The sequence below is a fragment of the Myotis myotis genome, unplaced genomic scaffold, assembly GCF_014108235.1.
Source record: "Myotis myotis isolate mMyoMyo1 unplaced genomic scaffold, mMyoMyo1.p scaffold_m19_p_9, whole genome shotgun sequence".
Lineage (NCBI taxonomy): Eukaryota > Metazoa > Chordata > Mammalia > Chiroptera > Vespertilionidae > Myotis > Myotis myotis.
The window spans coordinates 73,972,850-73,988,146 of NW_023416401.1; the positions used below are offsets into that span (position 1 = coordinate 73,972,850).

The following is a 15,297-nucleotide window of genomic DNA, read 5'->3' on the forward strand; positions in this document are numbered from 1 at the left end:
AGGACAGAAAGCCAACGTGAGGAGTTTAGACTTTGTTCAAAAGTCCAAAGTGAGGAGGAAGCCACTGGGGTCTCCCAGCATGGATGTGGCATGATATGCTTATGTTTAGAAAGGTCACTGGCTACCAAGTCCATGTACTATAGAATGCCATCACTTCAAAAACCAGAAACTGAATTTTCATCTCTAAGTAGACCCCAATATAAATTTTTTCTACTCAATTGTGATGTCCCAGGTGAACTCCCTTGGTTATCCCTGTAGGAAAAAAAATGTTCTTTTAAAAAAGAATTTTAGAAAAATTCTATTCTAAGTGATTCCATGAGATTTTTCATCTCCTCTCAAGAGTCTTATGGGAGAGTAGTAGAAAACAGCTTGCATAAGGCAGAATTTGTGTCAGGAGCCATTTCTCAGGTCATTATTATAATTTCTTAGACAAAAGATGATTTTAAAACACGCTCATAAAAAGACACTGGAGCTCATAGTTTGAGAAGCTGATGAAGCTTGCACAGATTGTAACCTCATGTCCCCTCACAATACAGCTCGTTCATACCTGCTTGGCAGAGCTGAGGAGGGGCGACTTGAAAGGGAAACGAAGCTTCATGTTTCCCAACTGTTTAAATAGTTGAAAGCAACAGTAATGGAATATAGTAGAATTTATAGGATAGCATTTGCTATGGCACACATCAGGTCAAGGGAAATGAAAGAATGGCTGTGAAGAGATTACAAGGATAAGAAGTAAAAGAACTCTCCTTCTCCTTTTTCATATGATGAGTAATCTTAGAGGTCCTGCCAGTAAAACGAATGCTACATTGAAGTAAGGGCTAAGGCGGGAATGTGGGGAACAGTGCGATGGCCCAGAAGTTCGGTTGTGAACCAGCCAGCTTCCAATTTACAGGTTCCAGTTATGTCCACAACTATGACACCTAAATGTTGAAGAGCGCAGTAATCCCCCCTTATCCGTAGTTTCACTTTCCATGGCCACTTACAGCCAACTGTGCTCTGAAATATTAAATGGAAAATTCCAGATATTTTAAGAGAGAAGGGAGACCACATTCACCTAATTTTTATTAGAGTATATTGTTACAATTGCCCTAGTTTATTATTGTTGTTGTTACTCTCTTACCGTGTCTAATTTATACATTCAACTTTATCATAAGTAATTATGTATAGAAAGAAAAGTGTATAGGGTGTTTGGTACTATCTAAAGTTTCAGGCATCCTTTGGGGATCTTGGGACATATACGCCTTAGATAAGGGGATTGAAGGTAATTGTCCAATCAGAACCACCCGCTTTTCTATGTTCCCCAGGGACTCCTTGGGCCTATTCCACACTCTGCGATGAAGACTTTAAATTGTGCACTGGTGCTTCCACCTGAGATAGAGGGCAGAACATTAATCTTGCCAGGTCTACTGGATGTGGTCCATGCAGGAGGCACTGAGCTGGGCACTCTGAAATAAGCATTCTGACCATAGGGACCTCCATTGGGTTTCCTTTCTTTGGAATTTGAGACATTGTTGTGCCAGCACTGGGTTATGTTATGTTCTGTCCAGGCCCTGGGAGAGGGTGTGGATGGGGGACAACAGGCAGGCCTGTGCTTGGGTACTGGCTCTACCCCTTGCTTGAGTTCTTCCAGAGTCTGTTCTCTTCTATATAATTGGAAAAATTTCATATACATCTTGGAGTTTTGAAGATTTGGCTTATTTTATGTGGAAGCCAAAGGTGGCAGGTCTCCTAAGGACAGCCAAGGCTCCCACCCATGCCCACCCATGACCACGTGCGGTATACACCTCGTGGCAATATTTCATCTAAATCCAAATTAATCATCTTTGAATGACTCCTCCCTCAATATATTAAAGAAATTGTTCATTTGCAAACCAACCAACTCATCTACATTACTCTTTCCTCTTCTTGTTTCCATTGGCTTGTTGTGAAGTTTAAATAGAGTGACTTGTACATAGTACTCACTCATTAAATGTTAACAACAACCATACCAACAATAATAACAAATTTCTTTGGTGTCAAGATTTCTGGAGAGAAAAATTTCTCTCATGGGACCAGATTTTCATGCCAGTGTGAGCCTAACCTATATCACATGTGCCTGTCCTCTCCCAAAATAAAATACTATTGTGTGTTCATGCTGACAATCCGTGAGCTCCTCAACTCATTCTCCTACTTCATTAATTATTTTATAAAACATTTCTCTACTGTTGCTATAATCTAGAGATTACAACTAGAAAAGTTTAAAGAAAGGGCGCTGTCAAGATAAGATATGACACATTATTTTCCAAGTTCATGACTTTATGTTGATTGCTGTCATAGTTTGGCTCCTCCCAAAAGCAGAGTCAGAGGCAAGGGTTTGGGTGCAAATAGCTCCTTTGGGAGATGATTTTAGGGAAGGGAGATTGATAAAGAAAGCCAAGAAATAGTGCATTGTTGAGCAATTTGCCACTGTAGACAACTGGAGAGTAATCTCACTGGTCAGCTCTGGGCAACTTTGTAAAGCATGAACCTCGGGATTGTTCTGCCCAAGGAGTGAGTTAACTGGGACATGTGTCCCCCACTTCTCATTAACCATAGGTTGAAAAGTGCTCATGGTGGCCTCAAGCCCCTGACACTTTGGACCTGCCCCATGTGTAGGCTGAGTGAGCTCTGGACACCAGAGAGAGCCCTCAGTTAAAAAGGCCTTAGATGCTGGAGGTCATAAGGAAAGCCAGAATGCAAGGATGGCACATTGCCAAGGGGATATATGCGGGGCATTGCCAGTATCTGCTATGGTTATTCACGTATTTGTATGCCATATTGTGTGCATATACGCGTATAATGAAACCTGCCTTGTCCTTTTAAAGAATGGCTAAGACTCTGCCATCTTAATGGCAGGCTGTGGACGTCTCACTCTTGCCTACCTGTGGTGCCTCTTGCTCTCCCGAAGGAAGCCAGTGACACCCTTCTTAGCATTCTGCTGCCGTAACAGGGGCCAGTGGCACCTTATTACTTCACCTGTTTTATCTTTTGTGAAGCTCAGCCTTTAGCCAGAATTGTCTGAGTGGCTGCTCTAGCAATTGCTTAACAGTGAGGCTCCTTCAGATCATTTCCCTCAAGTAATTTGATTTCATCTTGCTATCAGAATTGCTTTTATGGGATGGAAGGAGGCCCGGGGGAGGGGGTTCACAAAAGCTATTTTGAAATATAAAAAAAAAAATACATTCATCCCTATACTTCCCATGTCCATCGGAGCTTCCAACTTTATCCTTCCCCTTTTCCCCACCCTGACAGGTGTGTGTGTGTGTGTGTGTGTGTGTGTGTGTGTGTGTTGTGTTGTGTTCAGGGTGAATTGTTAAGGAATGTTTTGAGAAAAACACAACTCATCTCACACTATATTGTCTTTCACCTTAGCTTGTAAAGTATACTGTTTCACATCCCTTAGGTCCCCACATCAGAACTTTTGTGCTAAGATGAAAAGTATTAGAGTTATGTCCTTAAAAAAAATTAAGCAAAGCATACTTTTGCATTGCTAGTCGATGTTGATAATCTCCGTTCCACTGTTGTTAACATTTCAATAAACCCAGTGATAATCCCTCTCATTTACGTCAGTCAGAAATGTTCATCAATGCGGAAGATCCCGTGTTTATCTTTATTTTACTTGATTTTGTGGGTAAATAGAAAAAATTGAGTGGCATGCTTTCTACACTAAAGACTCGCTGGGAAGGGAGGGCTCCACAGTGGATGTTGATTTAATGTGAGGAGTTCAAGGGAGTTTGATTTTCTAAAAAAATGATTGCTTCTAACTCCTGGATATTTATAGCCATTCAGTACCAGTTTGGTGCCTATAGTCACTCTGAAGGCTGGTGAGCATGGCAGCAGCTTGCAGTACACATGGGGATTTAGGGTTTCATAAAATGGCTAGTATTTTATCACAGCTTTGGGCCAAGTGCTCAGAGGGGTGGGGTGGGAGTGAAAACCACCACAAAGAAATTGTGCAGCTGAACATAAAATGATTAAGTGCATAAATAATAGTTTCTACATCTGTGAGCTTCACCTGGACACTGATCTCTAGCTTGCTTTTTTCTTACAACTGCTAGAAAGGCATCCATAAGTAAAGCAGAGGTGACTCCTAGTAACTGGGCCAGAAGGAGATGTTGGGGGAAGTAGCAAGAGAGAGAGCCCTAGGTAGACTATAAATGGTAGATGTGGTTCACATTTTAAAGCATTAATTATACCTGGTATTATGTTCAATATGACTTTTATTGTAGTAAGAATTTCTTTGAAATAATTGATTTAAGTCATTACCATATGCCTCTATAGAATATGGAATCTATAGCTTCTATAGCTCTAAGCAGACCTTCATTTTAAGTCTAAAACAAAAACTGATCCATTGCTTCTACTTCCAAAACGGGCAGTTTTACTGGCAGAGTTTGTTATATCTATTTTTATTTCAGTAGAATAGGCCAGATTTTCAGTAGAACATGTTTGAATTCTATATCAGGAGAACAAAATTAGTTTCTACATGGCAGCGTAGACACTAAGTTAAAGATAGTGGGGAGTTATCAACAACAGCAAAACAAACAATAAACAAAAAAAATGAATGCTAGAGAGGAAAATTGTGGCAAGGTCAAAACCAAATTCACTCTTAATTGTATTGCGAGCATTCCGGTTTTCAACAATTTCAACAGACAAATAGTTCAGTGGCTGGGTAGACTCTCCAGTAAGTTTAATGCTGTATCTTTCTGCAATTTGATTGAAAAAGAAATATCTGCGTAATAACTGAGTGCAAGGAAAATGTCTAGTGAGTTATTTGATGTACCAGGGATGAAAACCATTGCAAAGTCAACTTGCTGTTTCAGTTTTCCCTCTTTTGTTTAAATTGTTTTTATGTTCTGTTGACAAAACTTCTTTCTGTGGGTTAAGTACTCACTGATGTGTAGGGAGAAATAGGTAAGTCATAAAATGCCTTTGAGCTTCTAGCTATAAAAAATATTGATTAGCCTAAACCCATCTGTAATGGCTTTAAATGTGGGCAAGAAAATAGAATTAGTAAGTCCTCTTGACATGTTAACTAACTAAGTAGATAAAAACGTTAGTTTAAACTTTTATATACTTCTGGTGGGAGTATAAATTGTACAGCTGCTTTGGAAAACTTTGGCAGAATCTACCAGGACTTAACATCTGCATAACCAATGGACCAGGAGCTCCAACTCCTGGTTATAATCTAAACAGAAACAAGTGCTTATGTCTATCAAATGACAAGTATGAGAATGTTCATGGCAGCTTTATTCATAACAGCTTCAAACTGGAACCAGTCCAATTGTCCATCAACACTAGAATGGATAAGTCAACTGTGGAATATTCATGGATGGAATGCAGCGCTACAATGGATATAAATGAGCTTCTGTTATATGGAGCAACATGAATAAATTAGGCAGGCATGATGTTGAACAAAACACAGTCAAAAGATGTGCACATTGTATCTCCCTGTATAAGAAGTCTAGAAACAGGCAAAACCAACCTGTGATAATAGAGAATAGTATTTCCTTCAGGGGTAGATGTTGACTTGGGAGAGGCAGTTTTCTGGAATGTTTAAAATGTTTTATATCTTACTTGGTGATGGTTACATGTATGTATTACATACATATATATTACATATATTAGAGGCCCGATGCACAAAATTTGTGCAAGAATAGGCCTTCCTTCCCCCGGCTTCTGGCATTGGCTTCCCTCTGGCACCCTGGACCCAGGTTTCCCTTACAGCCCTGGCTTCATCTGAAGGTCATCTGGAAGGACATCCAGAAGGAAGTCTGGTCTAATTAGCATATTACACTTTTATTATTATAGATATAGCTAGATATATATATATATTTAGTAAATAATTTCAATATAAATGTAAATAAAAAATCACTTGTATATTGTACATTCATTTGTATTTGTATATGCTACATTCAATATTTACAACAAAAATTAATTGTAATAATCCATCCTAATGGATAAGGAACTAAGCTTTAGAATGCCAGCAGCAGCACAGATTTGAGTCACATCTGGACACACACACACGTAAACACACACACACACACGAACAAAACAAAACAAAACAAAAAATCCTCCCTGTACTCCTGGCCCTAAATTATTAATGGTTTATGCATACTCATTGGCTCTCATACTTGGAAGAGATTTTCTATGTCATCTCATTCAATAACACATCTCAAGCTTGTCTGCTTCCTTCCCTCTGGGTGGCCATTCTGTTTTTGTGAACAAAAGTCCCTTGGTGATCAGAATATAGCTGTGACCTCCTAAGGCGGGCCTAACTGTCATCAGAAGCCCATCCCCTGGCAAAAATCTGTCATCTATTCATTGGTTTCCTTGTAACCCTTGGTGTCTTGCAGTTAAGCCGACGAAGCACTGTGATGTTGCTGTTTTTTCTGACATCATACTTTATCTTGTATATGCACACTGAAAGCAGACATATTTTCAGAGATAATTGCCTTGGTAATTCTCTCCCCTTTTTAATTACCATTTTATGCTTATTTGTTTAATTAATAAGCATATTTTCTGAGCAGGAATTATGTTTTATCTTATGCATCTTCTCAATAATTTTCCTTAGGGAAGAAATAGGATAATTGGGATATATCATTCTGCTTAGGCAGCTTCTCAGAATTCCTTCACGCTCCCCAAACTCTAGGGCTAAACAAACTTGTTCTCCTAGCACTTAGCTCTTTCTGTTATCAATACAAATATTTATGAGTCCACAATCCATTCACTAATTCAACTTATACTTATCATCGTTTGTGTGCCAGCAGTGCTTTAGGGATACAGTGATAAGCAAAATCAGGTGTGATATCTACCTCCTTAGGGCTTTCACTCTATTAATATTAATTATTTACATAAGTAAATGTAAAGTTGCAAGTATAATGAGTTCTCTGAGAGAAAGGTACACAGTGTTATGAAAGCACAAAATGGGGCGTTATCAGTGTCAGAGAAGCCTTCCCTGGAGAAAGACTAAGCAGAGGCCCAGTAAAAGTTAAAATAAGCTAGGAGAAAAGGGGAATGTCACTTGAGGAAGAAGAGACAACATGAGCAAGCCCTTTTGGCAAGAAGGCAAAAGGAAACACGCCACATTCAAAGGACAGAAAAAAAGCCAGTGTGATGAGGGTAAGAAAGCGAAGAGCAATAGCAAATGGGATGAGCCTGGAGAGACAGAAACGATTCAGACCATTCAGGGGAGAAACATTAGCATTAATTTGGGGAATGTTTGGGGGACAGAGCAGCCTTCAAATGCTTGTAAAGAGCATTCCTTGGAAAGTAGCTGAACAAAAATACAAGAGAGAACAGATGGTGAGAAAGGACTGCTTCAATTAGTAATTTTGGAATGGAAATGTAACATCCAGGTCCAGCTTGTGATCTGGGGAAGAGGTGGAGTGGAAGTTCTTGTTGACAATAACTAAGTCAAAGACCTGGCAGGCCAGGCATTGGGTGGATCATTTCTTGGATGCTGAAATCACCCAGGGATTATGGCAAACCTTGAGGTGGAGAAAACCATAACTCAGTGCCAAAGGCTTTGATGAATGTGGGGAAATGACCAGGGGGTCACAAATAATTGAGAACTGACCATTGTGGCCATGGCTCTGCAAGAATTTGTATGATTTCTCTGTTGGGCATTACATCTTCTAAAGGTTAATGCTAATGGCCATTGCAACTGAATGTGATTACAGTATTTATTAGCTTTATAAGGCCCTATAATTTTATGATTTAAGTGCTTCATGGACATATCAAAAAGTTGGAGAAGAATTTTCAGGTGAAGAGAATAAATAAAGAAAACTAAAGTGTAAGTCTAGAAAGGTCCCTCGGGATATAGAATTCAAGGCCAAGAGAAAGTTTACTCTGCAGGGACTGGAGAGTCAGCAAAGGCTGCCATTGTTTGGTGGAAGCTTGTGGTCACTATAGGAAGAATCACTTGCCAGAGGCGTGCTAGATAGATTGCAGAAGGGGAGAAGGCCGGAAGGAGCACAATTATGATTTGGCTGCAGTTGTCAGGATGAGGCAGATCAGATCAGTCAGAAAAGAAGGTAAAGAAAGGGTCGTATAAGATATTTCAAAGGGCAATGCTTTGCGGACTCAGTTACCAACAGGAATGAGGGTCGTATACTGTAGTGACTGGTAGAGAAGTAAAGCCATAGGCAAAAACTGCAGTCAGGAAGGGGTTCATTTGGCAGAAGAATGGACGTTACATTTCTGCTTCTGGAGCACATCTAGGGGAGGTATCCAGCTGATGACAGATGCAGGTGGTAAACTCAGGGGGAAGATGAATTGCAAAAGTGCTCTAATCATAAATGCCCATCTTGGCCTCCTTGTTTTTTGTTTTTTTTTTGCAGCCCACAGGTACTCCTTTCTTCCCTCTCCCTTTCCCCTCATCCTTTCCATTAACTCCTTGCTGTTCTAAGCTTATATCTATCTTTTTTTAAAAAAAGTATTGATTTGAGTGAGAGAGAGAAACATTGATTTGTTGTTCCCCTTATGCATTCATTGGTTGATTCTTGTCTGTGCCCTGACCGGAGATCGAACCTGCAACCTTGGTGTATTGGGATGATGCTCCAACCAACTGAGCTATCTGGTCAGAGCTTCATAAGCTTACTCCTCCTCTCTCCACCTATAGCCCCCTTCCCCAAACATTTTGTTTCCTAGAACCTCTCCCCCTTTCTTTCTTAGTTCTCTTTACCTGTGTCCCCACATCCCAAATGCCCTTGGCGTGCTTTATTGCTGTTACCCCTTGTCAGTTCTGTCCTCCAGACTTTGGGCTTTAGAGGACAGGGATTCTTTCAAAGGGTCTGTGATCTAGACTCCTCTGGTTTAATCATTTGTTTAATGGATTATGAAATTGATTAATTAATAGCTTTTTCTGATTTGAAGAGTTTTACATTCTGAAGCCTCCATTTAAGGAAAATGAATGGGATGAAAGAATTCAAAACAAATCCACAATCCTAAATATCATAGATAAATTTACAAAGTTTCAAGAACTTATGCATACTTTTCATATTACAGTGGTTCTGACTGTTGTATAACAGTACTTGAGTTGAGCTTGGCCCTTGTTTATTTTGTCCCCTTTCCTAATGCACACCCTAACAAAGCAGGCAGAAACCTAGTTAGAAGAGGAACATTTTTTTTTTCTCAGGAATAAGGAAAAACAACTTCTTTCACACACATCTTCTCTAAAAGTCACTGACATTTAAATTATTAGTATAAACGACTGCAATATGTATTTACCTTCCTATAAAACTGTTTTTAATTAATTAATTTTTAGTTTTTAATCCTCACCCAAGGATGTTTACGGGTTTTAGAGAGAGAGAAAGGGAGAGAGAGCGGGAGAAAAACATTGATGTGAGAGGAGAACATTGATTGTTTGCCTCCCTTGCATGCCCAGACTTGGGATTGAACCTGCAGCCTAGATATGTGTCCTGACCAGGAATCGAACCCACAACCTTTTGGTGTACAGGACAATGCCCCAACCAACTAAGCCACCTGGCCAGGATAAAACTGGGTCTTTTAAATCTCAGTTCTCTCCATTTCAGTAACACCTCGCTCTTTCTGCATCTGCACTGACAATGTCACAGGAGCCTCCCTGACTAGACCTCCTCAAGGACTTGTTGCTGCACCTGGCTAGAGCAGAGAGTAGAGGAAGCAGAAAGCTGGAGTGACATACATTTAATAAATGCTCCTAGAGAAAAGGAGCCAGGGGAAGTCAAACAGGTAGGAGGAAACATAGAAGAAGGCAGGGTTGAAATCCAGGAGGAGAATATGCAAATATATAAGAGAAAGAAAGATTAATAGTTGTCAGAGTCTGGGGAGAGGGGAGATTGTGGAGTGACTGTTAATATGGACTTTTGGGATGATGAAAATATTCTGGAATTAGTGGTGATGCTTATACAAATTTGTGCACATATTTTAAAAAATCACTCAGTTTTATGTTTAAAACACTGAAAAATAAACTTAAGGGAAATCCAGGGGTGAAGGAGATTGGACCATGGATAAGTAGTCAAGGCCATATAATAGTGAAGCAGATGAAGGCTGATTGAAAGCCTATGGGACTTGGTGATTAGGAAGCCAGTGGGGAACTTAAAGGGAGTAGTTTCAACAGAATGGTCACTCCCATTTCTTCTCCTTTCTGCTACATAAATTGTAACTCAGACGGTTATTCCTTCGCATACTTTTATCTGTTGCAAAATGTCTGATGGTTCTGCAAGTTCAGGAATGTGTTCATTGTGGGTGAGTTTGTGAAATTTTGATATGTGCTCATGCTCACTGGGACATCGTTATAAGTATGTCAGTCTTTCTGCCATTTTAAAACCAAAGCCATACAATCAAACCAGGTCAGCTCATGATGTCTGAATCTCAAACATAATTTCCAGTGGCCCTAAATGAAGCAGGCATTGCCTCCTTTGAATTCTGATGATAACTTTCAATTGTATGGCTATTTGGCAAGTTGTCCTGTCTTCTGTCAGTTTATTGATGGAGTCCTGTTAGCCTTGTGACCCTGGGTCAACCATGTGTATTCTCTGAACCGTATTGGCTCAATTTATAAACTTAGAGTAATAAGAGAGTAATAAATCTTAATTTGAGCACCCCTTATGAGAAAATTATATAAAATGGCTTTGAAAACTATCAAGCAAATGCAAATAATGTTTAATTGATATTTATAATATATAAAATTGATTTCAGAGAGGAAGGGAGAGGGAGAGATAGAAACTTCAATGATGAGAGGGAATCAATGATTGGCTGCCTCCTGCATGCTCCCTCCTGGGGATCTAGCTCACAACCCTGACATGTGCCCTTGATCAGAATCAAACCCAGGACCCTTCAGTCCACAGGCCGACACTCTATCCACTGAGCCAAACCAGCTAGGACATGTTTAATTGATGTTGTTTCAAATTAGAGAGATAATTAAATTCTTTAGTGCTTTTGGCTTTATTTTGGTGTAGGACTAGTTCCCTTAATGCCTAGTTTGTAGGATCACAGGCCTTGAATCTGTGTGTGCCTTACTTAGGCCCTCCTGCTTTCTTCAGTACTAATTGGTTGAATTGACTACTGTTTAAATGAGAAAAATCCAGTATCATACTGATTGACTTCTGTGTTGCCTTCATCTTTTTTCTTTATTTCTTTATTCTGCTCTCCTCTTAGGTTTCCCGAACGAGCCTGCTGCAGTGATTGCCCTCAGTACCATTAAGGAATGGCTGGCCAAGAATCACCATGAGGTAGGGAGAACTACACAATCACTGAACATTCAAGGTGGTGTAATTTCCAAAAATCACATAAATGAATTTTATAAATATCAAGTAGGCCTAGTCATTGAGCCAAAGCTAGATGATCATGCTTCATTCAGGTACCACGAGTAATTGAGTATTTTCTTGTAATTAACTTACTGTAGGGATTACATTGATTGGTTTTGGTGGTGAAGAGGCAAAATGATTGGATTCACTTAGCAATGACCTCATTTTTATATCTTTCAATAGTATAGGTCTTCTATGTAAGAGAGAGAACAGGATGTATTTCATTAAGAGGAAGAATGAGAGATTTTCCTTAGAAAGTTATGTTATCTTGGTTGACAGGAGATTCCTGGTATAGAGTAAAATTGTTGCATCCTGAGTTTTCTTTATATATAACTAATCTCTTTCATAAAGTAACTTTTGAGTATGAGATTGGAGTAGACTTGGATTATTGATAGTTAAATGGTCTTGATCAGGATTTTTTATGAAACAAAATGCTTCCATCAGAGTATTCATCACACACCCTATTCTGCTTATTTATTAATATCTTTGGGATTTTTTTTCGATAAACAGGAAAGTTACTCAAGTAAACAAAGCAATACAATAAGTAGAGCACTGTGGAAGTTCAGATATCAGAGGTTCAGAGGTTTGGCAATTAATAGCAAATAAGTTTCATACAATGAACAGTCTTGTGCATTTTCTTCTGATTTTGTTTTCCTTCTCAGATATTCAGATGAGTACTATAAAAAATGCTGTTCCATTTATGATGGACCATGAATTTAGTAGCTTTTGCCTTGGGTAATGGGTGGATTATTTGGAAATGTTTGGGTTTGGAAATAAACTGTTAGAGTTTCCTAATGAGAGATAACTCTTGGTGCCTTTGTGTGTTTAAAAAATACCAGTGTCATATTTTGCTAATGATAGTAATTTCAATATTTCTTAAACAATTATAGACATTGCTATCTCAAATAGAAGTGAAGACCAGATGGCAAAGCATATGCATTTTATCGCTTGCTCTTTAGTTTCCCCCTACTTTGAAAGGTATACATATGACAACTTCAATTTAGAGGATAATTTTAATAACCCCAAAGAAGCAGAATAAAGAATTCTGAAATAGCCAGTTTGCAAAACATATCTTTGACAAGTATCATTTTCATGACAATCTTATGAAAAATCTAGGATAGGTATTGTTTTTCTTATTCTCATCTAGAATCACAAAGTTAAATGACACACTCAAGCCTTTAGAGTCACAGAGACAAGAGCTTGACTCACCCCTCCTGACTCTCACAGTCATTCCTCCTTGGAATGCTCCTGAGGCAAGGGAAAGAAAGTTAAACCCTTTGAAAGGCAGTATTTTCGATATATCTCTTGATCATAATAAAGACTCCTCACCTGGACCATCTGTTTTGCAAAAATGTAGAGGGTTTCATGAGTAAAAGTTGATAAATGAGCTGGTGTATGGTGCAAATCCATTATTTACTCTAAACTAATGGGATGCTCCCACGGATAGAAATTCACATGTGTCATATTGGCATGTGATGGAAGTACACATAACCACACATAATATCAAGGAGGTGATAATGAAGAGCAAACATGTTGGTCATATTTATACCTTATTGATGAGTTCTACTGATGGATTCCTTTTAGTTAACTACTCAGAAAGTTATTTTCCATAGACATTTGTTATCTTAGTACTTCCTACTTCATGGTTTTTGCTCTGATTTCTTTACTAGCCTACTATGTATTTGAGTCTGTTCTTTCACTTTCATATTCTTTTCTTGCTAATTTCTTGGGTCTATTGTAGAAAATGTAGATAATTTGAGTTGAGAAACACTTTTATTGCTACTGCAACTTTAAACACAAGCCATGCTAATTCTCTTTTAGAAGGCTTACTGTTCCAATATGCATTGGCTAGCCCAGTTCACATGGCTCAGTGGTTGAACATCAGCCTATGAACCAGGAGGTCATGGTTTGATTCCCGGTCAGGGCATATGCCTGGGTTGTGGGCTCAATCCCCGTTGTGGGGTATGCAGGAGGAAGCCAATCAATGATTCTCTCTCATCATTAATGTTTCTTTCTCTCTATCCCTCTCCCTTCTTCTCTAAAATCAATAAAAATATGTTTAAAAATATACATTGGCTAATTTTAACAAGTTAGCTTGAACAATCAGGTTTTACTTTCATAAATGGTTTGTAAGTGGTAAGACATGGAAAAAGCTATACAAATTGATTAGCACTATTTTGATTTATCTTTTGCTCTGTTAACAAACAAACACTGGTTAAGGATTTATGAAAGTATTACTTCTTACTCAGTTGTCTCTTCAATAAACTATTGTTTTGACATTCTGATTGTTTGTTATTTATTTACTTATTTATTTACTCATTTGATAAATATTTATTGAATTCCACTAAGCACAAGAAACTTTTCTAGATACAAAGTTCATAACATGAAAAAAAACATAATTCTTTCTTTATGATGTTCATAGTCCAGAAAAAGTGAAACATAAACAAATGAAAAAATAATAAAGTTCCAATACTATAAGTAAAACAGGTAATTGGATAGTTAGTTATAGGGGTGTGTGGTTTTAGATAATGTAGAGACTACTCTGAGGATGTACTCTTGGAACAAAGATTTATATGATTCGAAGGAGCAAGCCAAGCCTCCCAGAAATCTTGTAGTAGAACATTTCACATAGAGGTAGCAAATAGAGAAAAACCTTGAGAGGAGAATGAGTTTAATACTGTTTGCAAGCAATGGTAAGAGAGATGGTGTAATTGAAGCAGAGAGATAAAAGAATGACAGGAGATAAACTTGGGACAAATAGGTAGGGGTCACATCATAGAGTGTTGGAGTTTTGGGAGAGACTTTGATTTTTATTCTAAGTCCAGTTGGAATTTGCTGAGGGCTTGGGCAAGGAATGACATAATTGGATTTATCTTTAAAAAGACAGAAAGTCTTGCTACTTCCTGGAGAATGAGTAGATTTGAGAGATGTTAGAGTAGAAAAAGGAAGATTAAGAGGCTCCTGCAAAAAATCTAGGCAAGAGATGACGGTCTTTGGAATACAGTGATGATAGAAGAGGAGGTGACAACATTAAGTTTGTAATATATTTTGACAATAGAGTCAACGAGAATTGGGGGTTATTTTAAGGTAGGCTAGCTTATACTACCGTTACAAAAAAAAACATCCAAACCTCAGTGCCGTAGAATAGCAAAGGTTTAATTTTTGCTCACCCTATTTGTATATTTTGAGTCAGCAAAAGGCTCTAGCTTAGTCAGAAACCCAGGCTGACAGATATTCTACCATATGAAACATCCTCTATCACAAGACAGGAAAAGATAGACAAAAGTAACAGCCCTTAAATGCTTCTACAAAGGATGATGCATATAACGTTCCCTCACATTTCATTATCCAGGGCAAGGCACCAAGGGGGCAGGGAAATGCAATCCTCTCATATGTTCAGAATAGAGGCAACTGGATATTGATAATTAGTAGTAACGTCTATCATAGTGGCAAGTCAAATGAGATACATGAAGAAAATAAAAGAGCCAAAAATGACCACTAGAGCCATGGCCAGGTGGCTCAGTGGCTTAGAGTATCACCCCAAGCACCAAATGGTTTTGGGTTTGATTCCAAGTTAGGGCTCATACCCAGGTTATAGGTTCCATACCTGGTCGAGGAGTGTATGGGAGACAACTGAATGATGTTTCTCACGCACATAAATGTTTCTATCTCTCTCCCTCCTCTCTCTCTAAAATCAGTAAAAACATATCCTCAGGTGAGGACTAAAAAAAAAAATGACCACCACGATTTTGGCCTGTGCACCTGGGTAAATTTTGGTGCATATTGAGAAACTTGGTAGGGGATCATATTTACATTTTCTAAAGAAAATAAGACATGTTACAGACAGTTAAGTCTAAGATAATATTAGATATATAATGAAGATTTCAAATAGAATGCTGGCTATTTGAGCCTGAAGATCAAGAAATACATCAGAATCAAAGACGTAATAAAATTGGTCAGATTGTCATAACTTTAACTTGGGTTTGGGTCT

General features: G+C 38.5%; 1 protein-coding gene across 2 annotated transcripts in view; it reads left to right on the plus strand.

The window, feature by feature from the left end:
- The window catches only part of MACROD2 (mono-ADP ribosylhydrolase 2), a 1,927,670-nt gene that overhangs the window by 1,382,387 nt on the left and 529,986 nt on the right, over positions 1-15,297 (plus strand). For both annotated transcript variants that reach the window (XM_036322176.1, XM_036322177.1), the window contains exon 8: positions 11,158-11,231. In XM_036322176.1, the coding sequence (XP_036178069.1) occupies positions 11,158-11,231 (74 nt within the window). The remainder of the gene's footprint in view (positions 1-11,157; positions 11,232-15,297) is intronic.